The 16,903-nt window shown below is 41.9% G+C and overlaps 6 protein-coding genes across 6 annotated transcripts in view; 2 read left to right on the plus strand and 4 right to left on the minus strand.

Moving 5' to 3' along the window:
* Positions 1-12,484, minus strand: part of LOC111071744 — a 47,897-nt gene extending 35,413 nt beyond the window's left edge. Inside the window, exon 1 of the mRNA XM_022363243.2 lies at positions 11,990-12,484. The gene's annotated coding sequence lies outside the window, so the exon portion shown is untranslated. The remainder of the gene's footprint in view (positions 1-11,989) is intronic.
* LOC111071749 (male-specific sperm protein Mst84Dc) lies at positions 6,224-6,746 on the plus strand. Its single transcript, XM_022363251.2, has 2 exons — positions 6,224-6,346; positions 6,405-6,746. The coding sequence occupies exon 2, from the start codon at positions 6,424-6,426 to the stop codon at positions 6,607-6,609; it is 186 nt and encodes a 61-aa protein (XP_022218943.1). The 5' UTR covers positions 6,224-6,346; positions 6,405-6,423; the 3' UTR covers positions 6,610-6,746.
* Positions 6,940-7,423, minus strand: LOC111071748. Its single transcript, XM_022363250.2, has 2 exons — positions 7,331-7,423; positions 6,940-7,274 (listed from the first exon to the last, which is right to left on the minus strand). Exon 2 carries the CDS (start codon positions 7,247-7,249, stop codon positions 7,007-7,009), a length of 243 nt encoding a protein of 80 aa, XP_022218942.1. The 5' UTR covers positions 7,250-7,274; positions 7,331-7,423; the 3' UTR covers positions 6,940-7,006.
* LOC111071750 (keratin-associated protein 17-1) lies at positions 7,348-7,821 on the minus strand. Its single transcript, XM_022363252.2, has 2 exons — positions 7,500-7,821; positions 7,348-7,440 (listed from the first exon to the last, which is right to left on the minus strand). The coding sequence occupies exon 1, from the start codon at positions 7,700-7,702 to the stop codon at positions 7,520-7,522; it is 183 nt and encodes a 60-aa protein (XP_022218944.1). The 5' UTR covers positions 7,703-7,821; the 3' UTR covers positions 7,348-7,440; positions 7,500-7,519.
* LOC111071745 (keratin-associated protein 5-2) lies at positions 8,545-9,395 on the plus strand. The gene has a single exon (XM_022363245.2). It carries the CDS (start codon positions 8,793-8,795, stop codon positions 9,255-9,257), a length of 465 nt encoding a protein of 154 aa, XP_022218937.1. The 5' UTR covers positions 8,545-8,792; the 3' UTR covers positions 9,258-9,395.
* Positions 9,561-10,739, minus strand: LOC111071746. Its single transcript, XM_022363247.2, has 4 exons — positions 10,634-10,739; positions 10,461-10,575; positions 10,180-10,390; positions 9,561-10,115 (listed from the first exon to the last, which is right to left on the minus strand). The coding sequence occupies exons 1-4, from the start codon at positions 10,648-10,650 to the stop codon at positions 10,000-10,002; spliced, it is 459 nt and encodes a 152-aa protein (XP_022218939.2). The 5' UTR covers positions 10,651-10,739; the 3' UTR covers positions 9,561-9,999.
* Positions 12,485-16,903: the final 4,419 nt, after the last annotated feature.

The following is a 16,903-nucleotide window of genomic DNA, read 5'->3' on the forward strand; positions in this document are numbered from 1 at the left end:
CTCTTTCTTTGGTCTTTCCTCCTCCCTGTCTTTCTATCTCACTCACTCTTACCATATCTGAGTCTTTCTTGTCGCGCGCTGTCTCACTCGCTCGGTGCGTTTTTGCTATTTCGCAATTAAAACTTTCATTAAAGTAATTAAAATTGCAACAAAATAAACAAAAATACAATCAAAATCTGCAAGGTCTGGCCCACCGGTGAAGGGCAGCTGGGTTTCGGGGGTTGGGGCTTGGGTAAGCTGGTTGGAAAACTGTGTGGGCAACTGTGTGGGACTTGACAGACATACAAAAATGCAGTTAAAATTGTACGAAAAAGGGGGAACGGTTCCAAAAACAAAGACACAAGCGTGACAAATATAAACGGGAGTATAAATAAAATGGTGAAATGTTAAATGCAATTTCGATGGTGCGGGAGGGGAGAGCAAAGGGGATAATAAAATGTGGTAATTGTAAATAAGTGGAAAATGAGTGCCACACAGTTTGATTGAGAGAGGGATGCAGAGAGGGCGGGTCTATTGCATTTGGCGGGATAACATTTTAAATTCAAATTAAACGACTGGCAAAGCCACAAAAGGATTGACATGAAGTTAGTGCCACCCGGCCGGAAAAACAGCAGCAACAACAACAACCACTTGACTGAAGGCAACCACAGCTCTGCTCTGCTCTCGTTGGCATCTGGCAGATGTCGTTGATGCCCCAAATGTTTTTGCAGCTGCATTTTCCCCTCCATTGTTCTGTTTGAGCTTGACATTTGCATAGAAAATACCCAAGAGAAAACCCGAACTTGGAGCAACAAACAGACGAAAAAAGAGGAAAACATACCATTAATTTTGTAATTTTCAATTAATTTGTAAATAATTAGCAACTTTGTTTTACACTCTAAAACTCACTTAATTGACTGTCTTGATATATTTTCTCTGTGGGCACATTCTACAATTTAGTTGCTCCCTCGGTTGCGTCTGCATATAAATTGGAAAATCAAATGATTGCACATAAAGTGCTGGTCTATTAAATCTTTATAACATCGAATCAAGGCCACATGTGATTGGGTTCACTGCTCTTTATTATATTATATATCTTATTATATATTCCTGTTTTTTGTATAGTTATACCGAATACTAAAATAATTATTAGAATGGTAATGGTTCAATGGATGATTTTACAGTTGGAGGAAATCGTATCTTGAAACATTTGCCTGGGACCTGGGACATTCCAAATTGTATTATTTTATCGTTAATAAAAATGAAATAAAAATCACTTCCTGCGTTAACCAGACTGCGGAGCTTAGTTTTACAGTCAATGCTAGGAACGGAATTCATTTTTTTGTAATGGGAGGATATACAAACTATCTTTAAATAATTAACTTGTAATAAAAGTGTATTTTTTCCTTAGCTGAGGATCGTAATTGCTTGCTTATATGTATGTAAGCACATCAAATTTAAAGATTCCAAGGGATGTATGGGGATGTTCCAATGTGAATATTAAATACATACAATACATATTGAATACATTTTACACTTTAAAAATATCCGTTTAAAATGTAAACGGATATTTAAATATTAAATTAATATTTTTTAATGGAAAAAGTAAGTAGATTATAGTCTCCAAATCATGTTAAGCCACAAACACAGCTTGATATTAAACCTTTAATAATATTACCTGTTATTTACATTGACTTTTGAAAATTTTTGGTAAATAGTTTAATATTGGATCATACGTAACCCAAGTAGATTATATTAAATTATTATTATTATTTATTATTAAATTATACCAGCATTACTGTAATCTGCTTTAAGACTCTCGTTGAATCTATACAGTAAAATAAAATATTCGTACTAGCATGTCACATTTCTACTTAGATATTTAATAACGATACTTAATTAGCCAATGCAACTTTTTTTGACTCGACTATTTTCATTTTAAATTTATACATTAAGTACTCATCCCTTTGAACCAATCAATCGGATCAATAATAATATGCCACTTGGGGATATCTTAGAGCCTCTTTCCTCACGACTTCGGTCTCAGATTATTCCTTCTGTTGAGTTATTCATGCCCAACGTAATTTGGATTCATATTTACATGGAAGCAACAAACGCGAACAATAAATACGAGAAATATGATGCCCCAGCCAGCACATGTGCCGTGTCTTTGAGACGGAAATAAAAGATTTTACAAAACATTGCGCAGTCAATGCTCCAACAAGACCGAACCAAAAAAAAAGTCATTCCTTCGCTGGCAAACAACTTAGCCCCGCCGAGAACGCCCAGAATCGTTTAAAGGCAACTTGACACCCCTGCAAATAAAATCTAAACTTCTTAAAGCGAACCCCCCCGAAGAAAGTGGTTCTGGGGCTGGTGCTGGGTTGTGCCAGGGTCTGGGTCTGCGGCAGATGAAGCTAAAAACGAATACGAAAAGCAGTAAAAAAATGATAAACGCTTCAACTGATGACACATTCAGTTTCACACACGAACGACTTTCAATTTACATTTGATGTTTTATGTTTCGCAGCATTTACCAAACCCAAGACGAACAAAATGAATGAAGGAATGAATGAGCCAAGGAGGCAAGAAGGAGAAAAAGAATCACTCATACGCACCCACGCACATGGGGACTGGCGCCGCCCGACGTTTGACGCCGCCTGGCAGAACGCACAGAAGGAAAAAAATAGCACGAGCAGAAATCCAGAAAACCCAACCGAAAAGAACTTACCAAAAAGCAGTGGCTCGAAGGAGCAGTGATAGAAGCTCCAGCAGACGACGCCAGTGCCAAGTAGTCGGCAAGGAGGGGAAAACGAAGGAGAAGAATGGGCCAGGACGAAGAAAAGTTGTGTGTACGAAGGTACGGGGAACGTTGTGCAAATAAACGAAAAATATTTTGTACTTCAAATAGAAAACGAAGACTGCAAAAAATAACTTGAATGGCAAAAGCGAAATCTCGACTTTGGGACACCCTGGACTCTCACTTGCAGAAAGTGGGAAAACTATTGGGGCTTCTATTCGCTTGAACTTAATTTTTTTTTTTTTTTAATGCTGGCTGCTATACTACCTGCAATCCAAAGACAATCTGTTGCCTAAGAATGATTCTATTGACCTTATAGATTCCACAAGATTAACGAAAAGATAACAAAAGGAAATATCTAAATAAAATAAACATACAAATATCTTCCGACATGATGTACAACTCCACACTACAACTGATCTATGACTACAGGGTAGTCAAATTGGCAGAGAAGGAGCCGCATCAAAAGGAGTAATCCATGTAGGAGACGATGGAGGTCTGGTGTACGGAGAGGGGTGGAAATTTTGCAATACGCATAATTTTGTACCAGAGTCAAAACTCGGGTTTCTCTACGGAATGTGCAGTGGGTGTCTGTGCGTGGGACTATCTGAAAGATTGAGTGGCTGAGAGAAAGAGAGAGAGCGAGAGAATGAGGAGAGTGTTTGTGTGAGATTTGAGACGCTGCTAAATCAGGCATTACTTTACCCATTTCAATAATTCGGTTGAGCCATGTCAACTAAGGTTATATATGGGTTGTTGTTGAATATTTCTCCGAAGGATAGAAAACGGATACCTTTGTATGTGTTGCATAGAAAAAATATACATACATACATTTCCCTTAGAACGATTTCCAGAACACCTAAAATATAAAAAACTGACTTATTGCTACCACAGCGCCAAGCCATGTGCATGCCCCAAGCAGAATTGTTTCCCAAAAAGTTTCCGCAACTTATAATAAGCATCACTCGAGGATATTTCTTACATATTGACATCTTCGTCGTGTAAACTTTTCAATGGTCACTTGTGAACATTTGCCCAAAAACCGATGCTTGACAAGTTTCCTCCTTTGAGATCGGCCACAAAGCCACTTCAAAATGAGGCCCACACAATGGGTGCCTCGCCCACGGGCCAAGACCACACTCAGCATGCGGTCAACAAAAAAGAAGGACCTGCAGAAACAAAAGGCTACAAAAAGCAGTTGGGACCAAAATTGTCCATAACGAGCACTTGACCAGAGAACGAATGTGAGATGCGAAAGCTCAGAGAAATTTGCTACATCTTTCGTACACCGTATACATTTTCAATACCCGTATGGGTAAGTAGTATCTGTAATATATAAGTTTAAAGTGCTTGAAGAAACGGGAAAAAATGCACTTAAAGACCCAACATTTGTCTCAATGAAGGCAGTGCCACATAAGTTACGTTACGTTCCTTTTTTTTTTACCTAATTTATACAGTTTACTGTGCGACCTCCGTGGCTGTCCGTGGTCTCTGCGGTGCCCCAGTCGTGTCCTGGTCTGCCACTTGAAGCCATATAATTGCGCTTATCTCTTGGCGCACACTCAAGAGCCCCGGCTCAATATGTTTTTGGAATGAAATGAAGTGCCCATCGTGTCCACTTGTAAAAAGGGCAGGGCGACTGAGCCAGGTTGGGTTGGACAGAGGGAAGAGAGAGAGAGAGTGAGGTGGAAGTGGACTCCGAGCAGAGGAATGGAATCCCAGCAGCAATTTTTGTATTTGATTTAAAAGGAAATACCTTTTTTAGTTGAAGCCTCTCCACTTGCTTGTTTGCTTTGCTGTTTTTCTTTTTTCCTTCCGCTCTCTTTTTTTTGTTTTTTTTTTTGTGGTGACATTTTTATGTGCTGTGTGTGAGTAAGGGGTGTGAGGGAAAACTTTTTGGCATGCCACCAATGAGATTATCTTAAGTGGGGTGCCGTTTCTTATGGAGACAGAGGAGGGCGCACTCAATTGCAGTCTTCAAGTTTCGCTCCTTTTTTGTCTATAAATGAGTTTTGCAATAGTTTTTAGCATGCCGGGGGTCTCGGGTCTCTTGTCTTTATGGATGGGGTTGTTTAGTCAAGTTGTTTGTCTAAATCGATGTGTAGTGCTTTTTAAAGAAGTCGAATGAATAAATAATGCCGCATAGAAAAGGGAAAACAGTAGAAGATTCATTGTCCATAAATGAGAAATGACATTCGATGATGAAAATATTTTATTATATGGAATTATATGAAGAACATTAAGTAAATGAGACACTAAAACTTCTCAAAAATAAATTCAAATTCATGGGAAAATTAATTGTATTGAATACCTAGAACATCTAAGCTTACTTTTCTTCGAACTTTGAACCGAAAAGATAATCTTAATCCAGTTTTCAATTTCATTAACGTGTCAATTTTAATTGTTATTCATTTAAACAGAATTATTTCCTGTTTTGATACAAATTTTAAATTAATTACCATACCCGGAATTCTATCTGTGATATTCCTTCTACGAAATTCTCTCTAGACAAATGAAAATTCACTAAATATGGTCATCTCTTGCCAGAATGAAGTGCTGGTTCCGTCGTGCCAATGCCTTAATTTATATTAATATTTTTCGTTTGCTTAAGATGAATCTGCCATCTTTTTCACTTGTGTTTTTAGTCGTCTCTGTCTTTTGCTAGGTCTCCACATCTCATTCTATCGCCTTGAATGCATCTTTTGAAAGCCTCAAGTGTGAACACACATTATAATAAACGCCTCAATTGTTGTGCAGCCATCTGTGTAATTTATGTTTAGCTAATGTTCAGGGATCGATGAGCTTGTCAGCTTTTGTGAATCACAGCACCCACACAGACACGCAGAGGTCCTACATATATCCTGTCCCGCACTCACACACATCCACCTCATGTACCTCCCTCAAACCGAAGGAAGCTGGAAAATGACGTTAAGGTTGCTTCGTTGAGTCTAATAGACTTTCATGTCTGCCTCGAACTCGACATCGACTTTTCCCCAGTTTAGAGCAGGTCCTGCGAAAATCCTTTGGCATCCACTTCACCCTTCACCCTTCCTCGCCCATTTTGCTGGTGTCTCCGTCTCCCTATGCTCCCAGTACTTATTTTTCTCCCTTTTTTAGACATGTTTCAATGATTTCTTATTCTTGCCAGAGGGGTGAAACTGTTGCGCTGCTGTTTTGTCGTTAGAGAAATTCAATTTTTTTTATTTGTCGGTCGCCCCGATGGAAAATCATTGACGTGTGAAATTTGTACTACGCCAGGAGCTGAGCACCACCAAAAACAACAACAACAACAACTTGACTTTGATCGATATTTCAGGGAGATTCCACACACATCCCACATTTTGGGATATTCTTTTTGTTTCAAAGATTTCAAATTTTTCACATCAAGAGTGCCCTGAGATGGTATCCCATGAACGTATTTTGTGTGTAGAGCATTCTCATTTTAGTTTAGTCTCTCGTGCCGTACACATCTCCTAAATTTTCGTCTTAAAAACAAAAGCAAAAAAAAAATTCTTCGCTCCTAAAACATAGGAATCTTTTCGAGAGATCTCAAGCAAACGGCGAAGTGTAAGTTTGTCTCTTTATAAAAATTATTCGGGCACCAGTTAATCGGTTTTTTTTTCAGTTCCCTCCGATCCTGAAAGATGTGTAATACTGCCTGTGGTTCGGTGTCATATGCCCTGGCCTACGGTCCAGTGGGTCCCGCCCTACCCGCAATGAACTACTGCAACTGCTGCTGTGGCCCCAGCCCTCCCTGCGGACCATGGACCTGTCCGCCCAACCGCTGCTGTGGCTGTGGCGAGTGTGGATGCTTTGGACCCTACTACTGAGGAGACTCGAGGCGGCGCAGATCGAGTCTCGGATCAAACTGAAGCCGAAACACCTCGCAGAATTTAAGGAGCGAAGATTTTTTTTGTTGCTTTTATAATATTTTCCATACAATAAATTATAATGTATTGTAAATGCATATATCCAGTTAAATTTTCTTCGCTCCAAGTTGGATCTGCAACTGTGTCTACCCTGGATAAGCTAGCACCTACAAAGCAGTGCAGAAAAGCTGCAAAAAAATAATGCAACTCGAGTTCCCTGTCGTCTTTGGACCTCCATGGCTGCTCCTCTCATGGCTGGATAACTCTTCCCAAATGAAGAACCCACCAAAGTGTACTCTGAATTTTATTTGATAGTATTTGGGCTATGGATACGTAAATCTATTTTGTCTTGAGTCCGTCAGTTGCATTCGGATACTTTATTGTCCTTTGCCGGTCCTCCGTGCTCTGGCGGACAGGGAGGCGCTATGATGTGTGGCACATAGCAGTTGTTGGAGTTCTTGCGACTGGTGTCACACACCCAGCACTTGTCGCAGGGTCCGCAAGGTGTGGGCACAAAGTCTCTGCCGGTGAAGCGCAGAGTGCTCAGAGGGGGATTGTTGCATGCCAGATCGTACGAGGCACAGGCCCAGCCGCCACACATCTTGGCTCTGGTGTTGAGAATTTTACTGAGGAACGTCCCAATTTGATTGTATGTTTGGAGGAAAACTATGGAAAAACTCACCAGCTGAGGGACGTTAGATGTTACGATGACAACGACTAAACTGAGACTGCCCCATTCAGCCTAGGACCAGTCGTCATTGTTGTATGCCTGATAGAATACATATTCAAGGCCTGCGGGATGAGGGAGAAACTGAATATGACCCACCACATATCCGATGTTAATTACTGACCACTCGATTCTGAGCAAGCTCTACCAGCAGCAACCGCCTCCACAGCACCCGCCGCCACAGCATCCGCCCCCACAACAGGCCGAGCAGTCGTCGCAGGCTCCGCATGGCGTCGGGGTGAAGCACCGTCCCGTGAAGCGCAGTGTCGACAACCGACCATTGCAGCAGGCCAAACTGTAGGAAGCGCAAGCCCAGCCACCACACATCTTGGAACTTTAGGGTTTTTATTATCGTATTTTTTCGGTTACCGCCGGGAGATTACCCAAAATCGAGGACTGAGGTCTAACTAGGTCTGAGATAGGAAACGAACTGAAATGGGGACGGGGAGCTGTTGACAGCTGTTGAGAGTCTGGTCGACGCCGCCCTTTGGGGTCGGAGAACGTTTCGTTAGTGGAACGAGGATTTGGAGAGGCAGTCAAGTAAAATCTCAGATCTCAGAGTGAAATTAAAGTGCGACACACAGTGGAGCAAATCAAGGTGGAGATACCCACCATTTAAAGTGCACTTGTACCCCACTTGTATCCTACATATTAATGGATTTTCATTTGTTCATTTAACCTCTGCATCTGCCGTTGCTAAGTTACGCCAACATATAGAAATCTCTCGAATGTTAGCCACTGTTTGGCATGCAAATGTCTCTCACACACATAACGAACCGTGAACAACGTTTTTTTCGTACTCTTATCTGCCACACACTCAGCTCTAGTCCCTGTCCAGCCAACCCCAGACAATCAATTACATTAGCCACAGTGACCGAGTACCACTGGGCAGGGAAGTGGCAGGGCAGGATCAGAGGACTAGGCGACCAGGCGACCAGGCGACAGCAGGACTAAAACATGCCACGCATCGTCTACTGCAAATATTCGTACGACTGAGGTGCGGCGGAAGCGTGTGGCTTTGGTTAAGATATTCATATCCTGCATAAGCCAAAATGGGACCACAGGGAAAATAGAATTTTAAATGAAATGTAATTGTTACGCTGGCTGGCCAACTTTGATTCCACATTTTGCTGTGAGTTTCGGGCCCCTATCGACTACGCTTTGCTTTTTTTTTCATTTTCATTGCAACAACATTCTTTTGGGAAACTATTGAACAAATTTGGAGGGGATTTTGCAAAAACGAAGCGAAGAAAAGGTGCTTTATCTGCCACACTGGGGCATTGGGATTGGATCGCATCGAAATCCTTCAATTAGCCCGGCATATTTAGCACATTTTTTGCGCCAAGTCTTTTGCAAACGAGCAAGCAACAGGTGCAGGTGGTCCTTTAATCAGACACGGAAAAAGTCAATCTTTGAGATGAGTTGTCGGCCGCCTCAATGCCGTGCACCCTGCAAGCCCTGCAAACCCTGCAAGCCCTGCAAACCTTGCGGTAGTGGCCGCTGTGGAGGATGCGGGCCCTGTGGAGGATGTGGACCCTGCGGAGGATGCGGACCCTGTGGAGGATGCGGACCCTGTGGAGGATGCGGGCCATGCGGAGGATGCGGGCCGTGCGGAGGATGCGGGCCGTGCGGAGGATGCGGGCCGTGCGGAGGTTGCGGGCCGTGCGGAGGATGCGGTCCTTGTGGCGGCGGCTGTTGCCAACAGCCGTGTGCCGTTATCTCGTACAGCCTGACCAGCGGTCCGTGTGGACCCGTCCTGCCCAGCCTGCAGTGCATTTGCTGCAACGGCGGCTGCAACAGCAACTGTGCCCCACCCTTCTATTTCGTGCCCAACAGGTGCGCCTGCTGCTTCGAGTGGGGCTGTTTTGGACCCTTCTACTAGTGCTGGCGGAGGGCGACGACTCAATTACTGCTGCCCTCCTGCCTCCCTGCCCGCTCTTCATGGTTGTCCTAGCTGTTGTTGCACTTTTGATGAAACTTTTCATATTTTTGAATGCAATAAATTCACGTGTCACGCGGAGTTGGTACATACTTTTTGTTGTGTGTTCTCTTGCTGTCTGACAGCCTAACAAATGGCGTGCCTCCATTTTCAGGGATGCCAAAGTTTCCGCCCTGAAAATCATTTAACATTCGAACTTTTGTAAGCCACCGAACCGACAGAACCCAAAAAAAGTCCACATGGAAGTACATGGAAAACTTTACGTTGGTTGGCTCGAACAAAAGCAATACAAAAACGGGAAAAATCTGAAAATGGCTTGTTTTGGTTCTGCCCTAAAAAACAAACAAAAAATATCCGTGTGAAAATATTCCAATCTATCTGGTTACGCCAGGTACCCATGTGGGTCATAGAGTTTAAAGTTTTTAGATACGAGTATCTTTTAATGGAGAGCTGGAGGCGACAGGTCAATTGAAAAAACTGTTGGAAACGATCTAGGAACGCGTTAGGAAATATTCAAATTCGTTGTCTCCGGTTTTTAGTAGCGTGATATTGATGGTGGATTTTGGAGTTTTTCGTCGGCTTATTCCAGTCCAAGTGTGAAGCAATTGTTTTTTGTTGTAAATTTAAACTCAAAAATCTCATCCGAGAGAGCTGAACAATTGTTGAGTTATGCACAATTTTACTCTTATTTGCATCCTCTTAACCATTTTATTCGCAGGCCATGGGCCTCATGGATTTTCCTTATTTTGTTCATCGTGGACTGCACTGGATGTTTCTTTGTGGAGTATGTCTGAACCAAATCTAAGCAATAGAATAATAAGCACTAAAAGATATATTCACATGACATCTTCCTTTGGCAACTCACAATAATGTTTGTCATCTTCTTGTTCCGAGGAAGTTTCGTCTAAGCAAATCAAATGAACGGCAAAGGTGATGTTGTCAGTGCCCAGAAAAACGCTTTCATGGGTGGCTACAGGTATATCTGGTGGAAAATCATCCTGAAAGCATTTAAATGGTTTCATCTTTTGATTTGCCATCCATCTGGTAATGATCCACATTTCGCTGCCTAAATGGGGCTGTTCAAAAGTAACAGGATTAACAGTATTCTGTTAATCGGGTTGAATACGAGAATATACTCGTACTTACGGCTGGAACTGTCCCATTGATTCGACCACATCCAATGCCCCTTTCTATAAAAGGAAATTCAAGTTTCAGCTGATGTGTCAAGCTGCTTTCACACACAATTAGGAGAGCTAATATACTGAACTATATTTTAGAATAAAAGGATTCAGCCCAAAATTAATATGCACAAGACTTACAGAAAAGATTTGCTCATTTTGCTGCCTTGGCAGACTCGAATTGAATGTGTCCGATGGAGAAAAGCATCAGAGCATGACTAACGATTTTCACTTCAGCTTGGCTAATGAGATTACCAATTAAATTTTGTATCGTTAGTGGCTCCCATTTCCTGACCGACGATGTTTGCTTTACTGATTCCAGCTCTGCTGATTCTGCTGCAGTTTGGTAAATTTTGGAAAAACATAATACTCCGCTGACAAGTTTCGAATTTCCATTAATTTCAGCTTCTGGCCTCTACGAATGTAATGAATGTTTCTGCTTCACGCCTTTGACTGCTTTGGCTTCGAGTAGTGAAAATTGTCACAGTTATGATGTGAAAAATCAAAAATTTTATTTTGGCAATGGCAAATGTTTGGCCCTACAACCGGGGGACAAATGCTATTCCAAGGTGTATCCAAGTCAAGAAGAGTGTGAAAAGGCCTGCGACAAGTTCTTCAATTTGATTAAGGAATGGGCGAAAATGCCAATAGTAGATTGAGTAAGAAATATAAACGAAGACTTAAATATTGTGAGAGGAAAAAATAGTTCCAAGGCGAGAAAAAATTTCAGAAAGTTTCGTTTATCAAAATTTAACATGAAAGTGTCGAATAGTGTCGAACCTCTACAACAGATTTCCATAAAAAGATTACACCCAATCTTCTATACTATAAATTTGTAGAAAAAAATCTGTGTGTAAACGGCTATCTCCGCAACGAGTGCACCAATCTGGCATTGTTTCCATACAAAAGTTTTTACTTTTCTATAAATAGGTTCCTCGAAAATTAAAAATTAATCAAAATAAAATCTCTAATTTTGTCTAAAAATGTGTGTTTGAACGCTTTCTTCATTTCATTTTGTGTCGTTCTGTAGAACAGAACATTTAATGATAGATTTTTTTGTATACCTTTTTGTATGAATAATTGTTTTCTGCAAAAATTCTGCTTTTGATTATCATTCTTTAATTGCGATGAATTTCTAAACATTAAATGCATTTAGTAAGCAGCAAAGCGCGCGGATCTGCTAGATATAAATACATTTATTTGATTAACGAATCCGTTTAACTTAAAGTCACAATTAATTCTATGTTTTATTGGAATATACACTAGTTTGAATATCTTTTTAAAATTACACTGTTTTTCGACTTCAGAATTATGGGAATATCCAAAAATTAGTTTAAAACCAAATGATTGAATTATTAACTCATATATATAACTCATATCAAATACAATTAATACACTTCACTCAGTACCACTTTACCTCTTTCAGCCCGAAACTTTCAACTAGTTTTAAAGGAAACAAATTCGCAGCCAAGCAGAATTTACAGGATCTGGACTTACCTTTGGGGCATGGACCAGCAGCAGCAGCACGGCAAATGTTATGACTGCCAAGCAAGCGTTTGTTGTTTCTGTTTCTGTTGGTTTCTTGTTGGTTGTGATTGTTGTTGTCTGAGCAATAAATTAGCTAATTTTAGCACGTTACAGGGATTCCCGCACTACTTCTCCCACACACAGTCACGAACACTGGCACTGCCACTGGCGCTCGCAGAGTGGAAAAGAAACGTCAGGGGATTTCGGGACAGACCAGAAAAATTTCCCCTTACTGCTCCGAGTGGCTTGACCTATGTCAGGGGCCTGCCAGCTAATGTTGTTGCTGTTTGTGTTGCCTTTGTTGCTGCTCTTCTTGTACGAGTATTTTGTGGATTCTGCACATTTTTCACATATTTTTCATAATTTTACGCGAGCACGGGAACTGGGTGGAAAAAGTGTGTAAAATAAAACTTTTGTAAAACGAAAAGTTTGTCCTGTTTCGGCTTCAGCTTCTGTGTTCTCTGTTCCCTGTTCTGTGTTCTGTTTGGTTTGTTCTGTGTTTTTGTTCGGTATTTTTCGGTTTGTTTTGTTTGTTTGCACTCAAGCACTTAAATCTCTGGTGAAATATTAATTTTCACAAATTCTGACACTTTTTACGTTTTAGCCGGCAGTTGCAGTCGCAGTCGCAGTGGCAGTTGTTTGTTGTGTGTTTGTTTGCTGTTCGTATTTAGATTGCGAACTTTTATGGATTGCTAATTCATTTGGTTTACTTTGTTTTCTGCTGCTCGTATTATTTACTTTGCTGTTGCTCGTCGCTTAATTTATTTACTCGTTGGCCGTCGTCACCATCGTCCTCGTGGCCATTGTCTGTGCCAGGGAGCCGTCTCCACCGTTGTTGTCGTAGTCGTCCTGGTCCTGCTCCTGGTACTGGTCGTGGTCGTAGTCCTCGTGAGCGGTGTCAGCAACGGCAGTGCAGGCAGCAGCACAGCGAACCAAACGATTTGACATTATCAGCGTAACTGAAGCATCAGCGGCAGGAAGCTGTCGGCCCTAGCCGGAGTCGTCCCAGCAGCAGCAGTAGCAGTACGACGATGCTGTCGCTGGCAGCAGGGGTCGAAAAGATTCGGCTGTCGTCGGGTGGGTAGCCAGTGAGAGGCCACTCGCCACTGAACGAAAGTCGAGCCGAAGTGTGGCTGTGTTGCTGGGAAATTTGTCATTGGCGAAGCAGCTGACTGAGAGTCAGTGGCAAAAGCTCTCCGTTTCGAACTGTGAATGGGATAAGGGAAATTTGGAGTCAACAGCGGGAAATATAAATGTAAGCGAGCTTGAGAGAGATTAACAGCGCTGTTAAAAATAAGGAAGGACTTTTACTTTTAGGAGCGTGCCGCTGAAGACGCAATGTGCCATCATCATTGGAGTGTATGTGCAGAAGTTGAATTGTGAGAGGAACAGGCCACAAAGAAACATAATTTAATGGACAAGGGATAAAGTGGTTAACATCTAACGGAAGTAATGCACAACATACAAAATGGAAACCATATTGACAAGAATAAACAGGACGATGCAGTGGAGAATGGCAGCGGGTGAAGCATAGGGCAATACACATACGTACAAGAAAACAGAAAATGCATACGAGCCAGCAAACATGACAAGCGGCAAAACAAAACAAAACAACACAAAATAGAATAGAATAAATAGAATAGTAGAGAACAGAACAGAGCAGAACAGAACAGAACAGAACAGAACGGAGAAAGGATACATGTGTACCAAGGGTGAGAAAGAGATGGAGTGACAGGAGGAGAGGGAGATGGATAGTTTGTGGTATGTGGAAAAGGATGCTCTGGCTAGACAATAACTGTAAAATGTAAATATTAATATTGTCATAATAATAGACAAGACAACTTGAATGCAGATCTCGTGATGGTGATGGTGATGGTGACTGTGTGTGTCCTTAAAGGACAACTCAATGATGATGATATGCCACAAAAGTGCCCTTAAGCTGGCAAACGACAGAAGCGTGGAATGAAATGGAAACGAACAGCAGCAGAAGCAGCAGCAGAAGCGACAGAAGCAGCAGCAATACAAAATGTCAGCTCATTTCCGGTTGCTTAATTTGAAATCGTTGTGCCAAAAATTACAAATGAGCTGACAATGGGACACCAAAGAAACCAAACAAGCGAAAAATAACAGGACACGGAATGGGTGCTAAAGTAGCGACATCCAGACATCCCATCCCATCCCAGCCCGACACACAGACAGACAGAGAGAGATCGAAATAGAGTAAGAGGCGGTGTGGAGCAGATACATAGAGAGGGGTAGAGAGAGTGAAAGAGAGATGGTGAATGGGTGGAGGGAGAATGACTCGGAACAATAAGCACAAAATAGCAGCGTCTAATACGCAAAATAAACGAGAACTGGCCACAGCATGACAGCCAGGATAACACTGGCCAGATGGGTGCAGTCCTGTAGTACATTGCCACCACTGACACACCCACGCGCACCGCCCCCCACCCCCGCACTCTGTTGTTTTACAATTTAACGCACATCCTAACAAGGCAACGCCCCATAGTTTAATTTTTGTCTCTCTGTCTCTGTCTCTTTGTGTGTGCCCTTGTGTATGCATGTGAAACTTCCCTCTCTTTCTTCGTATCTGTTCCTCTCTCTTTCTGTCTGTTGGTTGCACTCTAATCTAATGATGACAAGCGTCGCCCAACTGCAGTGGGGAACCGTCGGCTGCACTCAACCCATCATTTGGCCTGGCTTTTGGCTACCATTCCTTTATTGCGTATACGCCACGCTGTCGGTAGAGAGAGGACAGTGTGGGAGCCTGCCACAGACGAAGCCACAATGTGTCGAAAATGTTCTGCGTCCTATCGTCGTTCACCTTTTGGTCGAGTGCAGGCGATAAAATGTAAGCGAATTGTTGCATCATTCTCATACTCTCGAAATTCTTTATCCATAAGTATTTTTTTTCCACTCAGTCTTTAATTATATTTTTCGCACTTCACCTTTCGTCCAGCTCTTGATGGTTTAAGTGGATATCCTCTGGGAGGAGCGGGATGTGACCAGGAATTGGCCAGGGCGGGAGATTGATTATAGATCTATGATATATCAATATAATATTAATATTATTCTTTATGGGGAAACTAATTAGATCCGCTCTGACAATAATAATGGTTTTGATATTCTTCTCCAAGTCACTATTCTTTATCTAAGGGATATTCATTAAAATGTTACACTTAATGAAACCCTTTGACATTCCTAAATTATTCTTTGCGCTGATCTCCACGGTAACCGTGCTTATCCTGCTGCCCCTACCGCCCACAGCTTAGCACCTGGCATAGCGCTTTTCCAGAAACTTAATTAACGTTCATCAACTAATTGCCTAATTTATGCAAGTCAAATAAATGTCATGTCAACATATAATTAGTTATAGCCCCCGAAAATGCGCTAAGCAAATGTGACTCGCTCAGAAATTGTGTATGCGGAAAATGTACTAATTTATGCATGATTTAAATTCAGTTTGCTGGGGGGAGGGCACACTTAGTGGGGTCCGGGCAGGGCTAATAAAATTCCGAGAAATGCACAAATATTCGAGAAAAAAATGTACGCAAACAATGAGGAGTGAAAGATGAAAGAAAACTATGCCCCTGCAAAGACACTGGTGCCATCCTTGGAGACGGGTCCCAGGCCCGTGCAGAGTGCGGCTGTGGCTCTGGGACTTGTCCCTTTCTTGGCGATACTTTGGCTGCAATTTTGAGGTCATCTTCCCAGACCCGCTGGGACGACTGGGATGAGGCTTAGCCTTGTCAGCTGCCACTGCTGTTGGCCAGCATAATTTTGTTATTGTTTTTGCATTGCATTACAGGCAGCAGAGGAGCAGGGCAGGACTGAAGCAGAGGAGCCGTCTTGCTGCTGCTGCTGCTCCTTAATCTATTGGATTAGCGAAAATTCAATTAAGTCCGGTCCAAGGGTCCTCCGCCCCTTCCCATTCAGCCCGGGACGAACTGCACTAAACTGTGTGCACTGTGCGCCGTGGCAGGGCGGTCTAAACTTTAACTCTGACATTTCGATTCGTAAATATTCCATATGCGATTGAGTGCAATTACTTTTGCAGAAAACATTCGCGGGTCTCATATAATATTTGTTTAGCGGGCTAAACCAAATATCGCTCCACTAAATCCACGTCACAATCCAGCTATAAAATAATAAATAAACCCACGCCAACAAATCCAAATCACTCCCCCCTCTCCACCCGCTTCGGATTCAAGCAAAGGATTCAAAATAACTGCGGGGGTTGGGGGTTCATAAAAAATGGCTGCAAATTTCCAACCGAGTGCAAACATTGTTGTATAGCAAATATTTACAACACTTTAAACTACATACATATATGTATGGCAGCAATAAAATCCCAACACCAACGGCAATGGAGAAGAATGGAGAAAAAACTATGTATTCAGGCTCTCTCGCACACACGAAAAGACAAAACAAGCAAATCGAAAAAGTGATAAGAGATTAGAGAATCCCCAGCCGAAGTTCTTCGCACTCTTTTCTGAACTATCAACCCAGCTAACGAAACTGTGGATGTTATTGTATTATATGGATATTATGTCCATATTCCATTCAATATTTTGTTTAACATTTTATTATTTAACCTCAATCTAAATACCTTGATTAAATTTAATTATGTTTTAAAATCGACATTTTTCTCGGTTACTTTCACACAAAACAAGACTGCCGTCTCACAAAGAGTATTAAAATGAACAGAACGTTGAAAACGAAATGCAGAAACATGAGAGGCATCCCTGTAGAGACAGTGTTAGGGAAAATTAATTTAATGGCCAAAGGATGGTAGACCAAGCTCAAAGTATAGAGCAACCAAATACGGCTGCCCTGACACGCATTGACACACATAAATTGTTATTGGGTTTCCCCATACGCAAA

This window comes from Drosophila obscura, unplaced genomic scaffold (assembly GCF_018151105.1).
Source record: "Drosophila obscura isolate BZ-5 IFL unplaced genomic scaffold, ASM1815110v1 contig_46, whole genome shotgun sequence".
In the NCBI taxonomy this organism is placed as follows: domain Eukaryota; kingdom Metazoa; phylum Arthropoda; class Insecta; order Diptera; family Drosophilidae; genus Drosophila; species Drosophila obscura.

Bases quoted from the DNA above. Each gene is read 5' to 3' on its own strand.
- LOC111071749 (XM_022363251.2), top strand. From the start codon at position 6,424: ATGTGTAATACTGCCTGTGGTTCGGTGTCATATGCCCTGGCCTACGGT.
- LOC111071748 (XM_022363250.2), bottom strand. From the start codon at position 7,249: ATGTGTGGCGGCTGGGCCTGTGCCTCGTACGATCTGGCATGCAACAAT.
- LOC111071750 (XM_022363252.2), bottom strand. From the start codon at position 7,702: ATGTGTGGTGGCTGGGCTTGCGCTTCCTACAGTTTGGCCTGCTGCAAT.
- LOC111071745 (XM_022363245.2), top strand. From the start codon at position 8,793: ATGAGTTGTCGGCCGCCTCAATGCCGTGCACCCTGCAAGCCCTGCAAA.
- LOC111071746 (XM_022363247.2), bottom strand. The intron at 10,391-10,460 runs GTAAGTACGAGT...ACTTTTGAACAG, and splicing joins TCAATGGGACAGTTCCAGCC to CCCCATTTAGGCAGCGAAAT. The intron at 10,116-10,179 runs GTGAGTTGCCAA...TCTATTGCTTAG, and splicing joins AGAAGATGACAAACATTATT to ATTTGGTTCAGACATACTCC.